Source organism: Pristiophorus japonicus, chromosome 2 (genome assembly GCF_044704955.1).
Source record: "Pristiophorus japonicus isolate sPriJap1 chromosome 2, sPriJap1.hap1, whole genome shotgun sequence".
Taxonomy (NCBI): domain Eukaryota; kingdom Metazoa; phylum Chordata; class Chondrichthyes; family Pristiophoridae; genus Pristiophorus; species Pristiophorus japonicus.
Window position 1 is genome coordinate 197227388 of NC_091978.1, and position 20369 is coordinate 197247756.

The 20369-nt window shown below is 41.7% G+C and overlaps 1 protein-coding gene across 4 annotated transcripts in view; it reads left to right on the plus strand.

Moving 5' to 3' along the window:
- Nucleotides 1-20369, plus strand: part of LOC139243146 (protein sel-1 homolog 3-like) — a 125969-nt gene that overhangs the window by 28338 nt on the left and 77262 nt on the right. For all 4 annotated transcript variants that reach the window (XM_070870713.1, XM_070870710.1, XM_070870712.1 and 1 more), the window contains exons 2-7: nucleotides 4724-5288; nucleotides 8511-8637; nucleotides 9027-9148; nucleotides 17899-18014; nucleotides 18259-18317; nucleotides 19823-19955. In XM_070870713.1, the coding sequence (XP_070726814.1) occupies nucleotides 4724-5288; nucleotides 8511-8637; nucleotides 9027-9148; nucleotides 17899-18014; nucleotides 18259-18317; nucleotides 19823-19955 (1122 nt within the window). The remainder of the gene's footprint in view (nucleotides 1-4723; nucleotides 5289-8510; nucleotides 8638-9026; nucleotides 9149-17898; nucleotides 18015-18258; nucleotides 18318-19822; nucleotides 19956-20369) is intronic.

Below are 20369 nucleotides of genomic sequence, written 5' to 3' on the forward strand. Positions count from 1 at the left end.
CGCTCTCTCTCCTCTCTCTCTCGCTCTTCTCTCTCTCTCTCCTTCTCTCTCCTCTCTCTCTCTCTCTCACTCCTTCTCTCTCTCCTCTCTCTCTCTCTCTCTCTCTCTCTCTCTCTCTCTCTCTCTCTCTCTCTCTCCTCTCTCTCTCTCTCCTTCTCTCTCTCCTCTCTCTCTCTCTCTCCTCTCTCTCTCCTCTCTCTCTCTCTCTCCTTCTCTCTCTCCTCTCTCTCTCTCTCTCTCTCTCTCTCTCCTCTCTCTCTCTCCTCTCTCTCTCTCTCTCTCTCTCTCTCTCCTCTCTCTCTCTCTCTCTCTCTCTCTCTCTCTCCTTCTCTCTCTCCTCTCTCTCCTCTCTCTCTCTCCTTCTCTCTCTCCTCTCTCGCTCTCTCCTTCTCTCTCTCTCTCTCTCTCTCTCCTTCTCTCTCTCCTCTCTCTCTCTCTCCCTCTCTCTCTCCTCTCTCTCTCTCTCTCTCTCCTTCTCTCTCTCCTCTCTCTCTCTCTCTCTCTCCTTCTCTCTCTCCTCTCTCTCTCTCTCTCTCCTTCTCTCTCTCCTCTCTCTCTCTTCTCTCTCTCCTCTCTCTCTCCTCTCTCTCTCCTTCTCTCTCTCCTTCTCTCTCTCCTTCTCTCTCTCCCTCTCTCTCTCCTCTCTCTCTCTCCTCTCTCTCTCCTCTCTCTCTCTCCTCTCTCTCTCTCCTCTCTCTCTCTCCTCTCTCTCTCTCCTCTCTCTCTTCCTTCTCTCTCTCTCTCTCTCTCCCTCCCAGGCTTCACATCTGCCTGGTGATTATCTGAAAGCATAAATGGCACAAGACTCATCTTAAGGTAAGGGCAGGGGTGCAGACAGTATCTGGAGCTGGAAAGTGATAAAGCCTTCTGGTGTGATGAGAAAAGGAGGTGGAATAAAGGAACCATTGTTGCCCCCAGCGGAGTCGACTTCTCCGCCGGACAAGACGCCTATCACCAGCGGGCCAATGAGCCGCAGCATTTGCTCCCCCAGATCACACAACTCCTACAGTTGAGGTTCACCCCCGTCAGTCCTCTGTTGCTCCCTCCAATTATGTGCCATCTTGGCCTGCAAAAGAAAGGAATTTGTGTGAGTAAGTGTCCAGCCATGTATGTCGGAGATATGCCTGCCATTGTTGAATAGCTGTGAACGTAGGCAAGGCGTGAGATAAGGATGTGATTTTGAGTAGTTGCACATGTTTGTGAGGGAGTGGTTTGTGCAGAAGCTGGTATGTAGGAATTGTGGAAGCATGTACTCGCCTTGACCTCCTGACTGAGGTCATTATAATTCTTCTGGCACTGTGTGAGGGTACAGTTGACTACAGTGCTGGCCAACGACTCCTTGGCCACGTCTCTCCACATGGCCCTGAAGACATGTGTCAATGGCCTCCTTCCAAATCCGGGGAACAGTGCATCCCTCCTTCTCTCCACTGCCCCCAAGGCCTCCAAAGCCATGTCATTGAAATGCCTTGCCCTCTCCCTTCCAGCAGCATTTGCAGTAGCCATCCCAGAAAGTTGTTGCACTAGCTCACGGCTCTCCCTGAAATGCAACACTACTGAAAAATCAGGTGGCATGATTTATTCCTGCTCCCTTCCTCTAAGGAAATACCATGGTGCATAAGTTCCTGAGACCAGGGAGGACAGTGTGTGACAGAATGCTGGGAGAGGGGCTGGAAGTTTGGGCAGAATCCAGATCTGCCAAGGTTGCATCCCTTTTTCACCCTGTCAGAAATACATAGGGCTAGAAATTTTGGGTGCTTGCTCTTCCCGTTAGCTAATAGGTGCAAACAACTTTTCTCCCGGATGCGGCGCCGTTAACAACTCCTGCGTAATTCCGCGGTAGTTTAGCGGTGGAGGTAACTGGTAGCGCCCAGCTCCCCAGCACCAGCGATGACAACATCATCACCGTGTGCAGTGGTCCGTTTTTGTCCTGGAGCAAAAATTTGGGACTTCCCCCTGAAGCTGCACCAGCAACAGTTTCAGTGGGTGAAATTTAAAGGGGAGGTGGCACTTTTTAATTTAAAATTTTTTTTAAAAATCGTCTGACATGGTGGAAACGGGGTCTGGCGATTTTGCAGCCCAGCACTCCACTTGATTAAGGTAGAAGCTGAAATATCAAACACTTTTTTTTTAAGTCTTTATTATTTTAAAAATCTATGAAAGATGGCATCATAATGGAGAAACTTGACATTCCACACATATAACATTCGTTTTTTCGGGCCAGAGAGGTTGTTCAACAGTAATTATAACTTAGTATGCCGTTATAAACCCAGTTACACCTCATTCAACAAGGCTTAATTTTTTTCAAGGTTTTTTCACAGCAAGATTACAGCGTAAAAAGTGGAAGTTCACATCAATTCAAATAATTTGTAAGATTTTCATCTGCGAGGACTTCAGCAGCGCCCCCTGTGGAGAAACAGGGAAATTAGCAACTTCTGGATTTCCGCATTTATCTGTGGACGCCAGAAGTTGCTGTCGGTTTCACAGAGTAATGATGGTGATCACTGATAGATTCGCCATCATTACAACTGCAAACTTCGGGCCTATGTCAACATTCAAAATTAGATTGAATGGGTGGATGAAGCAAAAGGGGCTGAAGGGATATGGGAACCTGGTGAGTAAATATGATTAAAACTATTTACTTGCGTGGAGGGTAAACGTTAACATTGGTTGGTTGGGCTAAATGGCCTATTTCCATGTTGTAATTTCTATAAGCGCCCTGTTTGGGCATGGTAACAACGCGAGGCGGGATTTCCTGCGTCAGGTGCGGAGGTTCCACCCCGCAACCTAAATTCGGGTTACCGCCCAGAGAGCAAGTTGAGCACAAAATAATGCGCTCCACTTGCTCTGTGGAGCTAAAGTGGGGTGGAAGGAATCCGAGAGGGGCACAGCGCTAAGCGGTGGGATGCATAGCGCTGCCGCATAGAAAGGGCCCTCCCCTTAATTAAAGGGGAGAGCCAACCTGCCAACTCTGTGGGTCACTACCTGGACCACCGGGGAGCGGGGTGCCGTGGATGTCCCAATCTTTATTTCGCTCTCTGTAAAATGATTAAACAGTGAAGGGATAATCAGTGCTTTTTACTTCCTGGTTTGCTGCCTGTGGGAATGTGATTGGCTGCTCAGTCTGCTTGATGACATCACTATTGCTGGATGCCGGAGATCCCCTATACATGGCACCAGAATGAAATTAATGTCAGAAAGGTGAATTTCACACCACAGATCACTAGTTATTTGTGGGCAGTTTTCTTTGAGGCTAGTGGCAAACATAGCAACAGGAGTAGGCCATTAAGCCCCTCAAGCTTATTCCACCATTCAATGAGGTCATGGCTGATCTGCGACCTAACTCCATGTACCCGCCTTGGCCCATATCCCTTAATACTTTTGGTTAACAAAAATGTATCAATCTCAGATTTAAAATTAACAATTGATCAAACATCAATTGCTGTTTGCAGAAGAGAGTTCCAAACTTCTACCACCCTTGGTGTTTAAAAGTATTTCCTAATTTCACTCCTGATAGGTCTGGTTCTAATTTTCGGACTCCCCTTCTCCCACTGCCCCCCACCCCAGTCCTAGACTCCCCTACCAGCGGAAATAGTTTCTCTCCATCTACCCGATCAGTTCGCCTTAATATCTTAAAAACTTCGATCCGATTACCCCTTAACCGTCTAAATTTTAGGGAATACGACCCTGATTTGTGTAATCTCTCCTCTGAATTTAACCCTTGGAGTCCGGGTATCATTCTGGTAAACCTAGTCTTCACTCACTTCAAGGCCAATATATCCTTGTGCCCAGAACTGCTCACAGTACTCCAGATGTGGTCTGAGTAGGGCTTTGTACAGCTGAAGCGTAACTTCTACCCCCTTGTATTCTATTTCTCTAATTCCATTAGCCTTTTTAATTATTTTCTGTACTTGTTCATGACATTTTAATGATCTATGTACCTGGATCCCCAAGTCCCTTTGGACCTCCAATCTTTTTAGCTTTTCACCATTTAGAAAGTACCCTGTTCTATCCTTTTTAGGTTCAAAGTGGACGCCCTCACATTTGCCTACATTGAAATCCATTTGCCATTGTTTTGCCCATTCACTTAATCTATCAATATTCCTTTGTAATTTTATGCTTTTATCCACATTTCCTACATTGCCGCCTATCTTTGTTTCATCGGCAAATTTAGATACATGGCTTTCTATGCCATCATCTGTCGTTAATAAATACTGTGAATAGTTGAGACCTCAACACAGATCCCTGCGGGACACTACTAGTCAGATTCTGCCAATTTGAGTACCTTCCCATTATCCCTACTCTCTGTCTCCTGCTGCTCAGCCAATTTCTCAACCAAGTCAATAATTTTCCTTCAATCCGATTGGCTTCTACCTTAGTTATCAGTCTCTTATGCGGGACTTTATCAAATGCTTCTGGAAGTCCATATATATAACATCCATAGACATTCCCCTGTCACCTCCTCAAAAAGTTCAATCAGGCTTGTCGGACATGACCTACCCTTTCACAAATCCATGCGGGCTCTCTGATCAGCTGAAAACCTTGAAAATTTTCAGTCACCCTATCCTTCATTATAGACTAATAATTTCCCGACAATAGATGTTAGGCTAACTTGTCTATAATTCCCTGGTTTCCCCCTCTTGCCATAAAAATCTTAAATAATATTCATATTGTTCAGATGCTGAATTTAATAGAAATGTGTTTTTTGTGAAATAATTTTTTTCAGATGCCAGCACCTTTATACAGTGAAAGTACAACACAAACTACAGCGGTGTTACAATCTTTGACAAACAGAGAATCTAAAGATATCATTCGATTCATTAATGCGACTGACATGGTAGTGCCTGACTACAAATTTTCTATTGAATATTTATGCACTGAACCTAGTACTGTTCGTGTTGAGGTGATTGTTTCAACCGATGTCAAAATTGGTGTCACCATTTACAAGAAAAGATGGGTATGTGAAAAATGTCTTCATACCTTGAGGAATCGGACTCTGTGGGTGAGATTTCCAAGCATCATGTTATACAGACCCGATTATTTGATTAGACGTTCTATTGTCATAAACAATGTAATATTAAGAGCTTGGATTATAAATACTAATTTTGGAGCTTATGAGAGTCGTAATGCAACTGTTTATGAACAAGCTGTGACTAGAACCTACAAATTACTGGGGACATTCAACCCTTTTGAAAGGCCTTACAAAGATCATAAAGAATGCCTTCAGTGGGACACTGAGAAGATACAAGCAATACAAGAAATGCAAATACCCCAGTGTTTGCTTGAAAATGGTATGTGCATTTTATTTCACTTAGTTAATTGAAGTAGAAATTTCAATGTAGAAGGAAACCATTTGGCCCCTTGTGTCTGTGATGCTGTTGGCTCCACATAAAAGCTGTCTGTTCTAATCCCATTATTTTGTTCTTTCTCCCATACCATTTATTTTCTTTCCTCGTGTTTTATCAAATTATCTTTATAATATTGAGATATACTCGGCTTCAGTAGTCACTTGTAATATAGTTATATAAACAATTACACAAATTGGATTATTCCCAGGAAGTCCAATTTAATTAAAGTAATTTAATTTCAAAACAATTACAAAATAATTAACATAATTGGAATACTTCAGATGTGCTTGCGCATTATTACATTCACATCTTTGCTGTTCACATGACTATTTTAGCTCTCAATTTTGCACTATCCAGTTAAGAAAGTTCTGTACATAATAAGCATTGGAAACGTTTCGTTTTATCACATACATTGGGGGGGATTTTTGCCTTCACTACCTGGGTGGTAATGTGATGCCCATTATAGAACCCGTCTGATTTTCATTCTGTTAGATTACTGCCCAGGTGACAAAATCTACGCCACTCTTACAAATAATTAGAGAGCCAGAAAATGTTTCATGAAATTAATCCTTTTTATTATGGTAAATTTGTACCATGCAAAATTGCTTAGGGGCCTTGTTCGGTTAGATATATTCCAAACTTTTAAATTGAGTTTGAAGAACCGAGGGAGACTTTAAATTATCATAGAAAGTTTCAAACTGCAGATTCTTATTTCTGATGTTTTTAAACACTTGTTCAGTGTGGTAGATTGCTAACTGTGATCAACATTATGCATGGTAAATATGTTCCGGATTAGGTGAATGGAAGATACGATTCTTCTCCCCTCTTCAAGTAATCAGATTTTATCCTGTTGGTGCTACAAGTTTGGGTTTATATAAAAACATGATTTCTTGGATTTACCTACATAAATGTCACTGGAGTCCAAACATAATTCACTGTGTGAAATACTGAGACCGTTTGATGGTATGATGTGATGCTCTATCAAGGTTACCATGTCTTTCTCAGTTGTACTTAGTAGTAATGAAGGAAAATCTTGTCCCATACAATCTGGAAATTTTTTTTTAATCCATTCAGATTTACATCAATTGAGGGATGTCAATTACCTTTACTTGTGGCAATCTGCGAGATTAAACGTAGTGTTATTCACTCCTTCTCACTCACTTTGAATTGATCGATGTTGAACTCTGATCAGAATTTACAGGCTAAAACAACTAAAATATTATTTACAATTAAATAGAATAATGAAGCACAACGGTTCATCAAACATAGAGTAATAATATGAAACATAAATATAATGTGAAAAGCCTATAATGAGTTAATTAAGTCTTGCAAGAAATATCTTTGGATATAAACAGAAAGCTTTTTTAGTTTTTCGAGAAACAAAGCCTTGGTTACTGGAAAGGTTGAATTATCAATGTAATGCCTTCCTGAAGAAGGGAATTAAAAGTAAGCCTTCGATCTGATTTTCCATCAGAAGCTACAAAAATTCCAGTACTTTTTTAATGCCCTATATTTAACCACTCAATTTGTTTGAAGTTGAGTTGTCATGGAAATTAATAATATTCTAATTCATAAAAAGAAAAGGCACAATCAATACAAATATATTCACGTGCAAGTAGAAGACTAGATGCAGTTAATCTCATTCTATAGGAATGTACAGTTAGATTCACTCAATACACTCATTTCTAGACATTCACAATGGATAGACCATACCTTAATTCAGCTCACAGAAAACCATTACGATTTATATTAAAGTAGCTATTAGCTCATCAATGAAGTAGTGTGATCTATTATTAAAAGGCTTCTATTGACAGCTGCCATTGTCTGAACTAGAATTAAAATAAGATTTTTTTAAAGTTCACACATTTGTAACAGTCGGTTAATCCAATGCAACAACATGCTTTGCAGAGAGAACTATAGGCCTGGATTTTGCTGTCAATGGTGAAGTGATAGCACTCACCCTGAAGAAAGCTACCCACAAAAATTGAGCAATCTCTGTGTGGTCAATTTCACCTCTCCCAACATTGATTTAAATCTAATGCCAAGTCTAGGGGATCTCCAGCATCCAGCAACAGTGATGTAATCAAACTAGCTAAGCAGCCAATCACATTGAAGACTTTTCAAAAACAGCAAACCAGGAAGTAAAAAGCAGATTTTATCCTTCACATTTTGATCATTTTACAGAGAGCAAAATAAAGATTGTGACATACACATGGGATTAAGGTAGAAGCTGAACGATTATAAATAAACTTTAAAAATGTATTATTAAAAACCATGGAATTTTTATCATAATAGAAACATTTGACATTCCACTATTATAAAATGAGTTTTTCAGGCCCAGCATGCAGTAATTTGACTCGGTACGTCATTAAAAACCCAGTTACACCTCATTCAACAAGGCTTAACTTTTTGGGGGGGTTTTTAAGAATGACATTCCAGCGTTAAACCTTAAGTTCTCGTCAGTTCAGTGATTTCAATCGATTGCCTGCTGTGGGGAGTTTAACAGCAGGCCCTGTGGAGGAGCAGGGATTAACTGATGACAACTTTTGGATTTCCGCGTTTAACTGCGCATGTGCATACTCCAAAAGTTTCTGTCAGATTGACAGTTGTAATGACGGCGAACACTGTCAGTTTTGCTGTCAGTGCAACTGCAAATTGCGGGCCATTGTAACATCTGAGATTCTTTTAAATCACTGTTGAGCTGGTTTGATGATCCACAGCTGTTTGAGTAAATTACAAATACAAATTGTACAAATAATTTGTTCCTGTTTGATTTAAAAAATGCTGCAGATGAACACTTGAAAATTTTATTTTTAAATTGCTCCCCTGTTATTTCCAAATACCATGTTCCACCACATGGAATAGTTGAGGCGAGTAGCATAGATGCGATGTAATAATTTGTTCAGATCACCTGTGTGAATAGGACCTGCATAACATAACAAGCTCTTAATGAATAAAATCAAATAATTGCATTAAGTGTCACTGATCATCACCAGATCTTTTAGCTCCGTTAGAATTTTTTTTCTGTATGATTGAATTCAGTTTCAGGTCAGGTTTTTTTCCCACCGGCAAATAGATTTAAGTTTTAATGGAGCCCATTTTATATCAACAGATTACTGTACCTTGAATATTTTTACATATAATTATTAACTTTCTTTTTCCTAGATGTTGTGGACCTACTTCGTTTTCCATTTGCATCAACAGGTTTGAAATTTGGAATAATGAAAAAGCTAAAAAAATTTAATAACCTGGAAATGGAAGTGGCAAGTAAACAACTTGTCAATAATCCAAGGTATGCCCAGCAATGCAGAATGTTCCGAATTATATACTTGGGAGCAGGGTTCATGATGTATACTTCTAATATCCTCTTTACCTACATCAGAAATTAACACAAACTCTCTTTGTAGTTTAGTACTGTTCAATAATCATTGTGGATTAGCTCTGCTAATTTAAATTTAAACAAAGCAGAAAAGGTGCACAACAATGGATGTTTTGAATGCAAATGTATAACCAGGTGCCAGACAAATACATATAGTAAAGCAGGCACATAATGTAGGTACGTTTTAAGTTGCTGCGTGTGACTTTTTTTTAAGAATAGGCTATTTGTTAGAATTTCAACGTTATTTGTAGAATTTTTGTGTCGTGATGTAATCGGATTATTTCTTCAAAATTGTCTGATAGGTTTACTGTATCAATCTGGATTTATGTACTCCATGGGTGTAAACGGCATCTCTGTGGGATCTTCCATCACATCAATGAAAAACAGATCTACGGCACCCCGTTGTTGTTGTTAACTCAAGATGGTAAGGCGATATTCTGAAATTGGCACATGCCCTTAACCGTAGCATTCATAGTGCTGTGTTGGAGGGGAATTGCTGCTTTCAGGTTTCTCTTTGGTAAATAGGAGACTGTGAGGGTACAGGAGGATACAGTTCGAAACATAGTAATTTACAGCGCAGAAGGAGGCCATTTCAGCCCATCTTGTCCACGCTGGCTGACAAAGAGCTGCATGGCCTTCGGTCAGCAGCCCTAAAGGTTACACACAAACCTATGAACAATGACGGAAAGGCAAAGAGCACCTCGCCCAAACAGTCAACCTCACACAACTGCGACACCCCTTATAGTGAAACATTCTACACTCCACCCCAACCGGAGCCATGTGATCTCCTGGGAGAGGCAAAAATCACACACAAACCCAGGCCAATTTAGGGAGAAAAAAATCTGGGAAAATTCCTCTCCAACCCATCCAGGTGATCGAAACTAGTCCAGGAGATCACCCTGGCCGTATTCGATTCCCTGCAGTACTTACCATTATCAGTTGGAAGCACTGTACCGCATGTTTTGCAGCAGATAGGAATGGAACACAGATAAGATGCTGCAGATGAGGAGCACAGAGGAAAGATGATGTTGGAGGAAGAAATGGTCAGTTGTGTCAAAAGCTGTGGAGAAGATGAGGAGCAATAGCACACCATGGTGGCTCTGCTTTAGATGTCTTTGTTGCCTTTACACAGTGCAGTTTTGGTGCTGTAGAAACCTAGACTGGGGAAACTAAACAGGAAGTAGTAAGTGAAGTGGGCATGGAGTCTGATGACAATGACTCATTTGAGAACTTAATATTGGAAGATAAGATTGAAGATGGGATAGTAGTTTGAAAGGACAGAGTGGTTGGTTGTAGACTTTTTAAGAAATGCGGTGGCAACAGCAGGTTTCAAATGTGGGGGAAACATGGTCCAAGGAAAGGATGGATTGATGATGTTGCTGAGCTTTGGATTGAAGAGAGGTAATTCAAGTTGATGGCGGAGAGGTGCACAGCTGTATTAGGAGGCATCGTGGGAGCAGGTGATGAATTTTATAGAGGAAATTATTCTAATGAGAACTGGGAGAGAGAAATCATAGAATGAATTATAACAATGTAAATGGAGAAAAATTGCAAAGTGCTGCAGTACAGAGGGACCTGGGGGTCCTTGTGCATGAAACACAAAAAGTTAGTATGCAGGTACAGCAAGTAAGCAGGAAGGCAAATGGAATGTTGGCCTTTATTGCAAGGGGGATAGAGTATAAAAGCAGTTAAGTCCTGCTACAACTGTAAAGGGTATTGGTGAGGCCATACCTGGAGTACTGTTTACAGTTTGTCTCTGTATTTAAGGAAGGATATACTTGCATTGGAGGTTGTTCAGAGAAAGTTCACTCGGTTGATTCCGGAGATGAGGGGGGTGACTTATGAGGATAGGTTGAGTAGGTTGGGCCTATACACTTTAGAGTTCAGAAGAATGAGAGGTGATCTTATCAAAACATATAAAATAATGAGGGGGCTCGACAAGGTGGATGCTGCCCGCCGATTTTCTAAGTGATGGCTACTGCATTGTACTCTACAGCAACATTATAGGGGAAACTAAAACTAGGGACATAGTCTTAGAATAAAGGGCTGCTCTTTTTAAAACTAAGATGAGGAGAAATTTTTCCTCCTGAGGGTTGTAAATCTATAGAATTCTCTGCCCTAGAGAGCTGTGGATCATTGAATATATTTAAGGTGGAAATAGGCAGATTTTTGAGTGATAAGGGAGTGAAGAGTTATGGAAGGCAGGGAAGTGGAGCTGAGTCCATGATCAGATCAGCCATGATCTTATTGAATGGTAGAGCAGGCTCGAGGGGCCGAATGGCCTACTGCTCCTATTTCTTATGTTCTTCTGTTCTGCTGGCCCTTCTGGATCACCTTCTGCCTGTTCCTGATGGGCAGCTTGCTGTAAAACATATCGAAAACATCCATTAAAGCCTAGCTAGTATTTAGCCAACCAACAGTGCAAATTGTAGGGCTTACCCCATCTCTTTGACCTGGGCCCAGCATTCCAACATTGGTGGTGGATCTTCTCCAGTGAGCTTTAATCAGATGAGATCCTCTGTTCCAGTTGGCACAATTGCAGCTTGGTGGACCTCCACCAGCATAATTCCTGTGGTTCCTGATCTTTGATGAAAATGGAACTTTTTAAGAGAGGGTCTTTCTGCTTTGGTAGCGACACACACGCGCACACACACACATTTACAAATGTAATTGCAGTGCACTCTTTAACCAATTGTCCGAGGTCCTGCCATTTCTTTTTCAGCTGCCTGCCAATTTTCTAAGTGATGGCTACTGCATTGTACTCTACAGCAACATCATCCCAACGTTGAGCCATTATAGCAGGTTTTACTTATTTTTGCTTTCCCCCCGAGTTGCCAGCAGATCCCACTTCGTGTGGGAGAAATCGAACGGCCCTTCCTTCACCTTGTCCTTCGAATTTCTCTTCCACTTCCCTTCAGCCATGTTTTGCAGGTTTTAATGATCAAAATTGCAGAAAGATCCAGCCAGTACAATCCGATCACAAAGGGCTCTTTTAATATGTCTGATCCAGACCAGGAAGTTTATTTTTTCCCGCATGTCCAGAAGTTTTTAGCGCAGACTTGGAGCTCCCCCACCCCCCCCCAGACAACTTCGGAGAGCGCGGCTCCAAATTCAAATATTTGTTTGGCGAAAGTCCCAATTTTTTTCTTCTAGCACGAATCTACACAAAAAAATCGTATGTTAACATGCGCGGGTGCCAAAAATGCAGCAAGTGGAAAATAGGGGCCTATGTTCTTATACAGCATAGAAGGAGGCCATTTGGCCCATCGTGACTGTGCCGGCTCTTTGGTAGAGCTATCCAATTAGTCCCACTCTCCTGCTCTTTCCCCATAGCCCTCCAAATTTTCCCCCTTCAAGCATTTATCCAATTCCCCTTTGAAAGTTATTATTGAATCTGCTTCCACCAGCCTTTCAGGCAGTACATTCCAGATCATCATAACTTGCTGTATAATATAATTTTTATTTCCTTATGTCGCCTATGGTTCTTTTGGTAATTATCTTAAATCTGTGTCCCCTGGTTACTGACCCTTCTGTCATTGGAAACAGTTTCTCCTAATTTATTCTATCAAAACTCTTCATGATTTTCAACACCTCTATCAATTCTCTGATTAACCTTCTCTACTCTAAGGAGAATGACCCCAGTGTCTCTAGTCTCTCCATGTGACTGAAGTCTTTCATCCATGATACCATTCTAATAAATCTTCAGCTGGGGCCTAACCAATGTTTTATAAAGGTTTAGCATAACTTCCTTGGTTTTGTACTCCATGCCTCTATTGAGAAAGCCAAGTATAGTAAGCTTTTTAATAGCTTTCTCAATTTGTCCTGCCTCCTTCAAAGACTTGAATATTTACATCCTCAGGTCTCTTTGTTCCTGCATCACCCCCCCCTTAAAATTGTCTAACCTGTCTAACCCCGTCAGAATTTTAAACGTTTCTATGAGGTCCCCTCTCATTCTTCTGAACTCCAGTGAATACAAGCCCAGTTGATCCAGTCTTTCTTGATAGGTCAGTCCCGCCATCCCGGGAATCAGTCTGGTGAACCTTCGCTGCACTCCCTCAATAGCAAGAATGTCCTTCCTCAGGTTAGGAGACCAAAACTGTACACAATACTCCAGGTGTGGCCTCACCAAGGCCCTGTACAATTGTAGCAACACCTCCCTGCCCTTGTACTCAAATCCCCTCGCTATGAAGGCCAACATGCCATTTGCTTTCTTAACTGCCTGCTGTACCTGCATGCCAACCTTCAATGACTGATGTACCATGACATCCAGGTCTCTTTGCACCTCCCCTTTTCCTAATCTGTCACCATTCAGATAATAGTCTGTCTCTCTGTTTTTACCACCAAAGTGGATAACCTCACATTTATCCACATTATACTTCATCTGCCATGCATTTGCCCACTCACCTAACCTATCCAAGTCGCTCTGCAGCCTCATAGAATCCTCCTTGCAGCTCACACTGCCACCCAACTTAGTGTCATCCGCAAATTTGGAGATACTACATTTAATCCCCTCGTCTAAATCATTAATGTACAGTGTAAACAGCTGGGGCCCCAGCACAGAACCTTGCGGTACCCCACTAGTCACTGCCTGCCGTTCTGAAAAGTCCCCATTTACTCCTACTCTTTGCTTCCTGTCTGACAACCAGTTCTCAATCCATGTCAGCACACTACCCCCAATCCCATGTGCTTTAACTTTGCACATTAATCTCTTGTGTGGGACCTTGTCGAAAGCCTTCTGAAAGTCCAAATATACCACATCAACTGGTTCTCCCTTGTCCACTCTACTGGAAAATTCCTCAAAAAATTCCAGAAGATTTGTCAAGCATGATTTCCCTTTCACAAATCCATGCTGACTTGGATCTATCATATTACCTCTTTCCAAATGCACTGCTATGACATCCTTAATAATTGATTCCATCATTTTACCCACTACCGATGTCAGGCTGACCGGTCTGTAATTCCCTGTTTTCTCTCTCCCTCCTTTTTTAAAAAGTGGGGTTACATTGGCTACCCTCCACTCCATAGGAACTGATCCAGAGTCAATGGAATGTTGGAAAATGACTGTCAATGCATCCACTATTTCCAAGGCCACCTCCTTAAGTACTCTGGGATGCAGTCCATCAGGCCCTGGGGATTTATCGGCCTTCAATCCCATCAATTTCCCCAACACAATTTCCCGACTAATAAGGATTTCCCTCAGTTCCTCCTTCTTACTAGACCCTCCGACCCCTTTTATATCCGGAAGGTTGTTTGTGTCCTCCTCAGTGAATACCGAACCAAAGTACTTATTCAATTGGTCCGCCATTTCTTTGTTCCCTGTTATGACTTCCCCTGATTCTGACTGCAGGGGACCTATGTTTGTCTTTACTAACCTTTTTCTCTTTACATATCTATAGAAACTTTTGCAATCCGTCTTAATGTTCCCTGCAAGTTTCTTCTCGTACTCCATTTTCCCTGCCCTAATCAAACCCTTTGTCCTCCTCTGCTGAGTTCTAAATTTCTCCCAGTCCCCGGGTTCGCTGCTATTTCTGGCCAATTTGTATGCCACTTCCTTGGCTTTAATGCTATCCCTGATTTCCCTTGATAGCCACGGTTGAGCCACCTTCCCTTTTTTATTTTTAAGACAGACAGGAATGTACAATTGTTGTAGTTCATCCATGCGGTCTCTAAATGTCTGCCATTGCCCATCCACAGTCAACCCCTTCAGTATCATTCGCCAATCTATCCTAGCCAATTCACGCCTCATACCTTCAAAGTTACCCATCTTTAAGTTCTGGACCATGGTCTCTGAATTAACTATTTCATTCTCCATCCTAATGCAGAATTCCACCATATTATGGTCACTCTTCCCCAAAGGGCCTCGCACAACGAGATTGCTAATTAATCCTCTCTCATTACACAACACCCAGTCTAAGATGGCCTCCCCCCTAGTTGGTTCCTCGACATATTGGTCTAAAAAACCATCCCTTATGCACTCCAGGAAATCCTCCTCTACCGTATTGCTTCCAGTTTGGTTAACCGAATCTATGTGCATATTAAAGTCACCCATTATAACTGCTGCACCTTTATTGCACGCACCCCTAATTTCATGTTTGATGCCCTCCCCAACACCACTACTACTGTTTGGAGGTCTGTACACAACTCCCACTAACGATTTTTGCCCTTTGGTATTCTGCAGCTCTACCCATATAGATTCCACATCATCCAAGCTAATGTCCTTCCGACTATTGCCTTAATTTGCTCCTTAACCAGCAATGCTACCCCACCTCCTTTTCCTTTTATTCTATCTTTCCTGAATGTTGAATACCCCTGGATGTTGAGTTCCCAGCCCTGATCATCCTGGAGCCACGTCTCCGTAATCCCAATCACATCATATTTGTTAACATCTATTTGCACAGTTAATTCATCCACTTTATTGCGGATACTCCTTGCATTAAGACACAAAGCCTTCAGGCTTGTTCTTTTAACACCCTTTGTCCTTTTAGAATTTTGCTGTACAGTGGCCCTTTTTGTTCTTTGCCTTGGGTTTCTCTGCCCTCCACTTTTCCTCATCTCCTTTTCTGTCTTTTGCTTTTGCCTCCTTTTTGTTTCCCTCTGTCTCCCTGCATTGATTCTCATCCCCCTGCCATATTAGTTTAACTCCTCCCCAACAGCACTAGCAAACACTCCCCCTAGGACATTGGTTCCGGTCCTGCCCATAGATTGTAAACAGCAACCGAATCTCGCACATACCCTGGAAGCAAAGTCAATCAACACGTCATGAGAAACTGAGGCAAAGTTGAATAATTCCAGAAGGGTGACACCATGGGAGATGGACAGGTGGGGAAGAACCACTCGGAGCCAATCTGAGCCGTAGGCCAATCCATGGTTTTGTACGTGGGTCGCACAAATCGAAAAATCGTATAACTATGCTTATAGAACTCTTGTACTTGGAAGTGTTCATCGGAACATTTCCTGAGCATGTTCGAATAAAACCGGTAAACCGAGGTTTTGTCTGTGTCATTCCATGGTCGCTATGTCAAACGGGGTCCACCTTGAGGAAGAGAAGTCGTCTGTTTTATCCCAACAAAGACCTTAAAGAGGGTGCAGGAAAGATTTACGAGAATGATTCCAGGGATGAGGGACTTCAGTTACGTGGATAGACTGGAGAAGCTGGGATTGTTTTCCTTAGAGTAGAGATTGAGAGGAGACATTTTGCACAACATGTAATGTAAAACTACAAAAGTAGTTCAAATGTATCCCCTTTTGATCTTGAGTTGACATGATAGTTGAAGTAGACACTGTAGTATTTGCACTATCTGCATGCGTTAATGTGCAAGGTTAAGCTGTAATAGAGAAGAGACATTTGGATTGTTCAGTCCTCCAGTTTGATCTTGAAGTAGTAAAAGATATTGGCTGAGAAACAGATAGGTGATGTAACTTGAAGTGGTCAAGCCAGATCTGGCACTGGGCAAAGAGCCTGTTCTTGACTAATGTGCATTGAAGTCTGCTGCCTTTGGATTTGAGGTTGTAAAGGTGGCAGTTGTATTGTGGAATGAGGCAGGGACAAAGCAGTCATTGAGCAGGTCAACAGAGACATAAATGCCCTGGTGTATGTCTGATTAGCAGGGCAGAACGACGAGAGGATGTTCGTGAGGGACCTAGAGCTTAGTTTTTTTTTTGTCAGAGGGTTAGGGTAAAGAAAGATTTGCATTATCATTTTATCATGTTCCTGATAAATATCTCAAAATGCTTCACATAAATTACTTTTCATATAGTCACTGTTATTGTGTCGGTAAGTGTGGCATCTAATTTGCACAGCAAAATTCCATAAACAGGAATAAGATAGCTGATCGGTTAATCTATTTTTGACAATGTTGGTTGAGGCAGTAATATTGCCCTACTTCCTGCATGAATACTGACTTGGGATCTTTAACGTCCACCTGAACAGGGAGTTGCAGCCATAGTGTAATGTCGCGTCAGGAGTGCTGTCTTTCAGAAACGATAGCAGTCCCTCAGTACTGTGTTTAAGTGTCAAATTATGTGCTCAGCTCCTGGAGTGAGATTTAAACCCACAACTTTCTGACTCCAAGGTGAGAACGAGAGAGAGAGAGTAAGAAGAGAAATATCTTGCATTTCTATAGCACCTTTCATATCCTTATAATCTTACAAAGCAGTTTACTTTTGAAATGTCAGCACTGTTGTTATATGGCCAAACACAGTGGCTAGTTTGCACTTAGCAAGGTCTCATAAACAACAGGACACTGGAAGAACTTGACCATATAACATCGGACAGAGGCAAGGGTGCATTGGAAGTGACCAAGGGAATGTTGACTGAGAGATGAAGAAGTGGTCAGAAATGGCCTTGTCATGACATTCAAGCAAAGAAACCTCACATGATGAAAAGGTCCATCAGTGTAGGTGGAAAATAAAAATGACCATTCACTTTGCAGGTTTTTTGTCTTCTGAGTAGATCCCTCAGTTGATAAGTCAGCATTTAAAAAAAATTCTATGAGGCACATGTTTACCTATAGGAGCAGGGAGGTCTTATTGCAGTTGTACAGGACCTTGGTGAGGCCTCACCTGGAATATTGTGTTCAGTTTTGGTCTCCTAATCTGAGGAAGGACGTTCTTGCTATTGAGGGAGTGCAGCGAAGGTTCACCAGACTGATTCCCGGGATGGCAGGACTGACATGAGGAGAGACTGGATCGACTGGGCCTGTATTCACTGGAGTTTAGAAGAATGAGAGGGGATCTCACAGAAGCATATAAAATTCTGACGGGACTGGACGGGTTAGATGCAGGAAGAATGTTCCCGATGTTGGGGAAGTCCAGAACCAGGGGACACAGTCTAAGGATGAGGGGTAAGCCATTTAGGACCGAGATGAGGAAAAACTTCTTCACTCAGAGTTGTTAACCTGTGGAATTCTCTACCGCAGAGAGTTGTTGATGCCAGTTCGTTAGATATATTCAAACGGGAGTTAGATATGGCCCTTAGGGCTAAGGGGATCAAGGGGTATGGAGACAAAGCAGGAAAGGGGTACCGAGGTGAATGATCAGCCATGATCTTATTGAATGGTGGTGCAGACTTGAAGGGCCGAATGGCCTACTCCTGCATCTATTTTCTATGTTTCTATATGATGTTTAAGCTCCATTAAGTGCTAGTAACTCGATGATATTATGATTTTCCTTCAGGTAATGTTCACTTTCAGATGACGCTGTCCTCAGGAAAATACATTGCAGGAAAGTCGAATTTCAAATTGTCATTGAGGCGATGGTGTCGATTGGATCTCACCGTGCAAGACAGAAGGGTAATGAATGCGTTTTTTTTCAAATAGGATGCATCGACTCTAATAAGATTGTTTCTGTCTTTTGAATAAAATCATATATTATTTCCATCCCTCCTATAAGACTAAATAACATTTCTACTTAACAAAGCAACTGGCTAAGTTATTCTACTTAATTACCAACTTAACACACAATTCTGTGTGAAAATGTTTGTGAATGACAAACTTCAATAACACTGTTCGGCTTATTCAACTTTTTTTTTAATAGATGACTTTGTCAGTCAGCTACGGAGAAAGACTGCAAACCAGAGAAGATGCATTTTATGTGTAAGTTAAGCTAAAATATATAGATAGAAAGTATTTTCGGAGCTGATTGTCTTTAGTTTTCAAAACAATACATTATGGTGAGCATATCTATGATAATCTGAGAAATCCAAAGAAATGCATCAATGCTGTTTCTTTTTTGAATCTGACACCTATCTATAATCTCACTTGTGGCGCAGTGGTGGCTATCTCATCTCTGAAGCAGGAGGTTGTGGGTTCAAGTCCCCCTCCAGACAATTGAGCACATAACCTTGAGAAGGTGATGGTGGGTGTTCTCCTTGAACTGTGCAGTCCTTGTTCTACACAATGGTGTTAGATAGGGAATTACACAAATTTGACCCAGTGACAGTGAGAGAATGGCAGATATGCCCAAGTTAGGATGATGTGTGATTTGGAGGGAAACTTGGAAGTATGGAATTCTCATGACATTGCTGCTCTTGTGTTTGAGGCCACAAGGGCAGGAGGTGTTATTGAAGTAACTGCAATGCAACCTGTAAATCACTAAAAATATCTCGCTTAAAAAAAACTTTTCCAACTGAAAGTTTTTTTTAATCAATCAATGCAGTAAACAAGATAAATAGTGCATTATCTATTTAAAAAAAATCAAAGTAAATGCAGTCATTTCAACAATTATGTCATGGATCCTGTAAATGTTGAATTTACTATGATCAGATCAGCCATGATTTTATTGAATGGCAGAGCAGGCTCAAGAGGTCAAATGGTCGATTCCTGCTCCTATTATGTTCTTATGACAGTCACCCATCCACTGTATTCAGTGTGGAAGGGCGTATTTTGGTCCAGAAATGTTAATGATTCCCTGACTGGTCTTGACTGGATCCCCAGAGAAGTAGGCCATCTGTCAGATTCTGAGATAGGCGTCCACCTCTAAACCAGTAAGAGCCTAATACAATGCTGTAAAAATAAGAGAAAACTAGCCTGAGAGAAAAAAAAACAGGGAATGCCCTGAAGGCTGGCCTACACCCACACAAGGCAAAACATTGAACTCTCGCAGCTTGAACCCACCATTCACAAAAAAATCCCTAATTGATTTGGGGTCCAGTATGTGAGTAATTTTAGACATGACATGGTAAGTGCAACATGCTTGGAATAAAAAAGGTGACTTCGGACCTATAGTCCCAAAGCTCTTCTTTGCTGGGGTTTTCCTTGACTCATACCTGGGTCTGTTGACTAATTAATAGAGATTGAGTGCTATGATTATTTAACAATTTCATTATCATTGCATCATGTGACCGCCAAGTTGGTAGAAGGCAAACTAGATGGACCATGGTTTTCTATTGTCTATAAATTCCTATGTTCCTATGACAACATGGAGATCATGATTAGGAGTCAACCATCTAATTGCGGAAACTTGTATTCTATAAATTGTGTGTCTGGGGCATCTTTATTATGCATCCGGCCAATACAGTATGAATTACAGGATCGTTTTAATCCCCTTTTCTGCAGAATGATGCAAGGGTTACTAGTCTTTAAATCCTGTTCTTTTCCAGTTACCCTGGAGATGTTCATCACCATGATACAGCTGGATACTTTGTACTTGGAGGCAGCAGCCATATACGGGGTTTTGAGGGATTCATTGGTCCTGTGAAGTTTTACCGGGTCAGAGCCCTAAAAGGCCAAGAGGTAAATTTCAGAATCCACGCAGATGAATGTTTACTGCCTCCGCCAGAATGTTTGGTCCAGTTTGTTCACTCACTTATCTCAGTTGTGAACATTCAGATGTTGGACAGATGTACGTCTAACCTCATTTATATTACAGAACTGCTTCAAGAATATTGTGGAGGAGAAACTAGAGAAACCGACCAAGCCACAGTTCATAGCTGTTGAACCTTCTCTCAGGTGTCACAGGTCTGTTCGGACCAGTGATTAGAATATCAGGTTGTTGGTCTGTATGGGTAGGCATGGTAGACAGATACATGGGGCTGAATTTTAATGGGGAAGGCGAATTGGGAGTGGTGGATCTCCGAAGCGATCGCGAAACCTGGGAGAACGGGTTTCCCGCAGGCCCCGCAAATTTAACGGAAGGGCACGATTTGC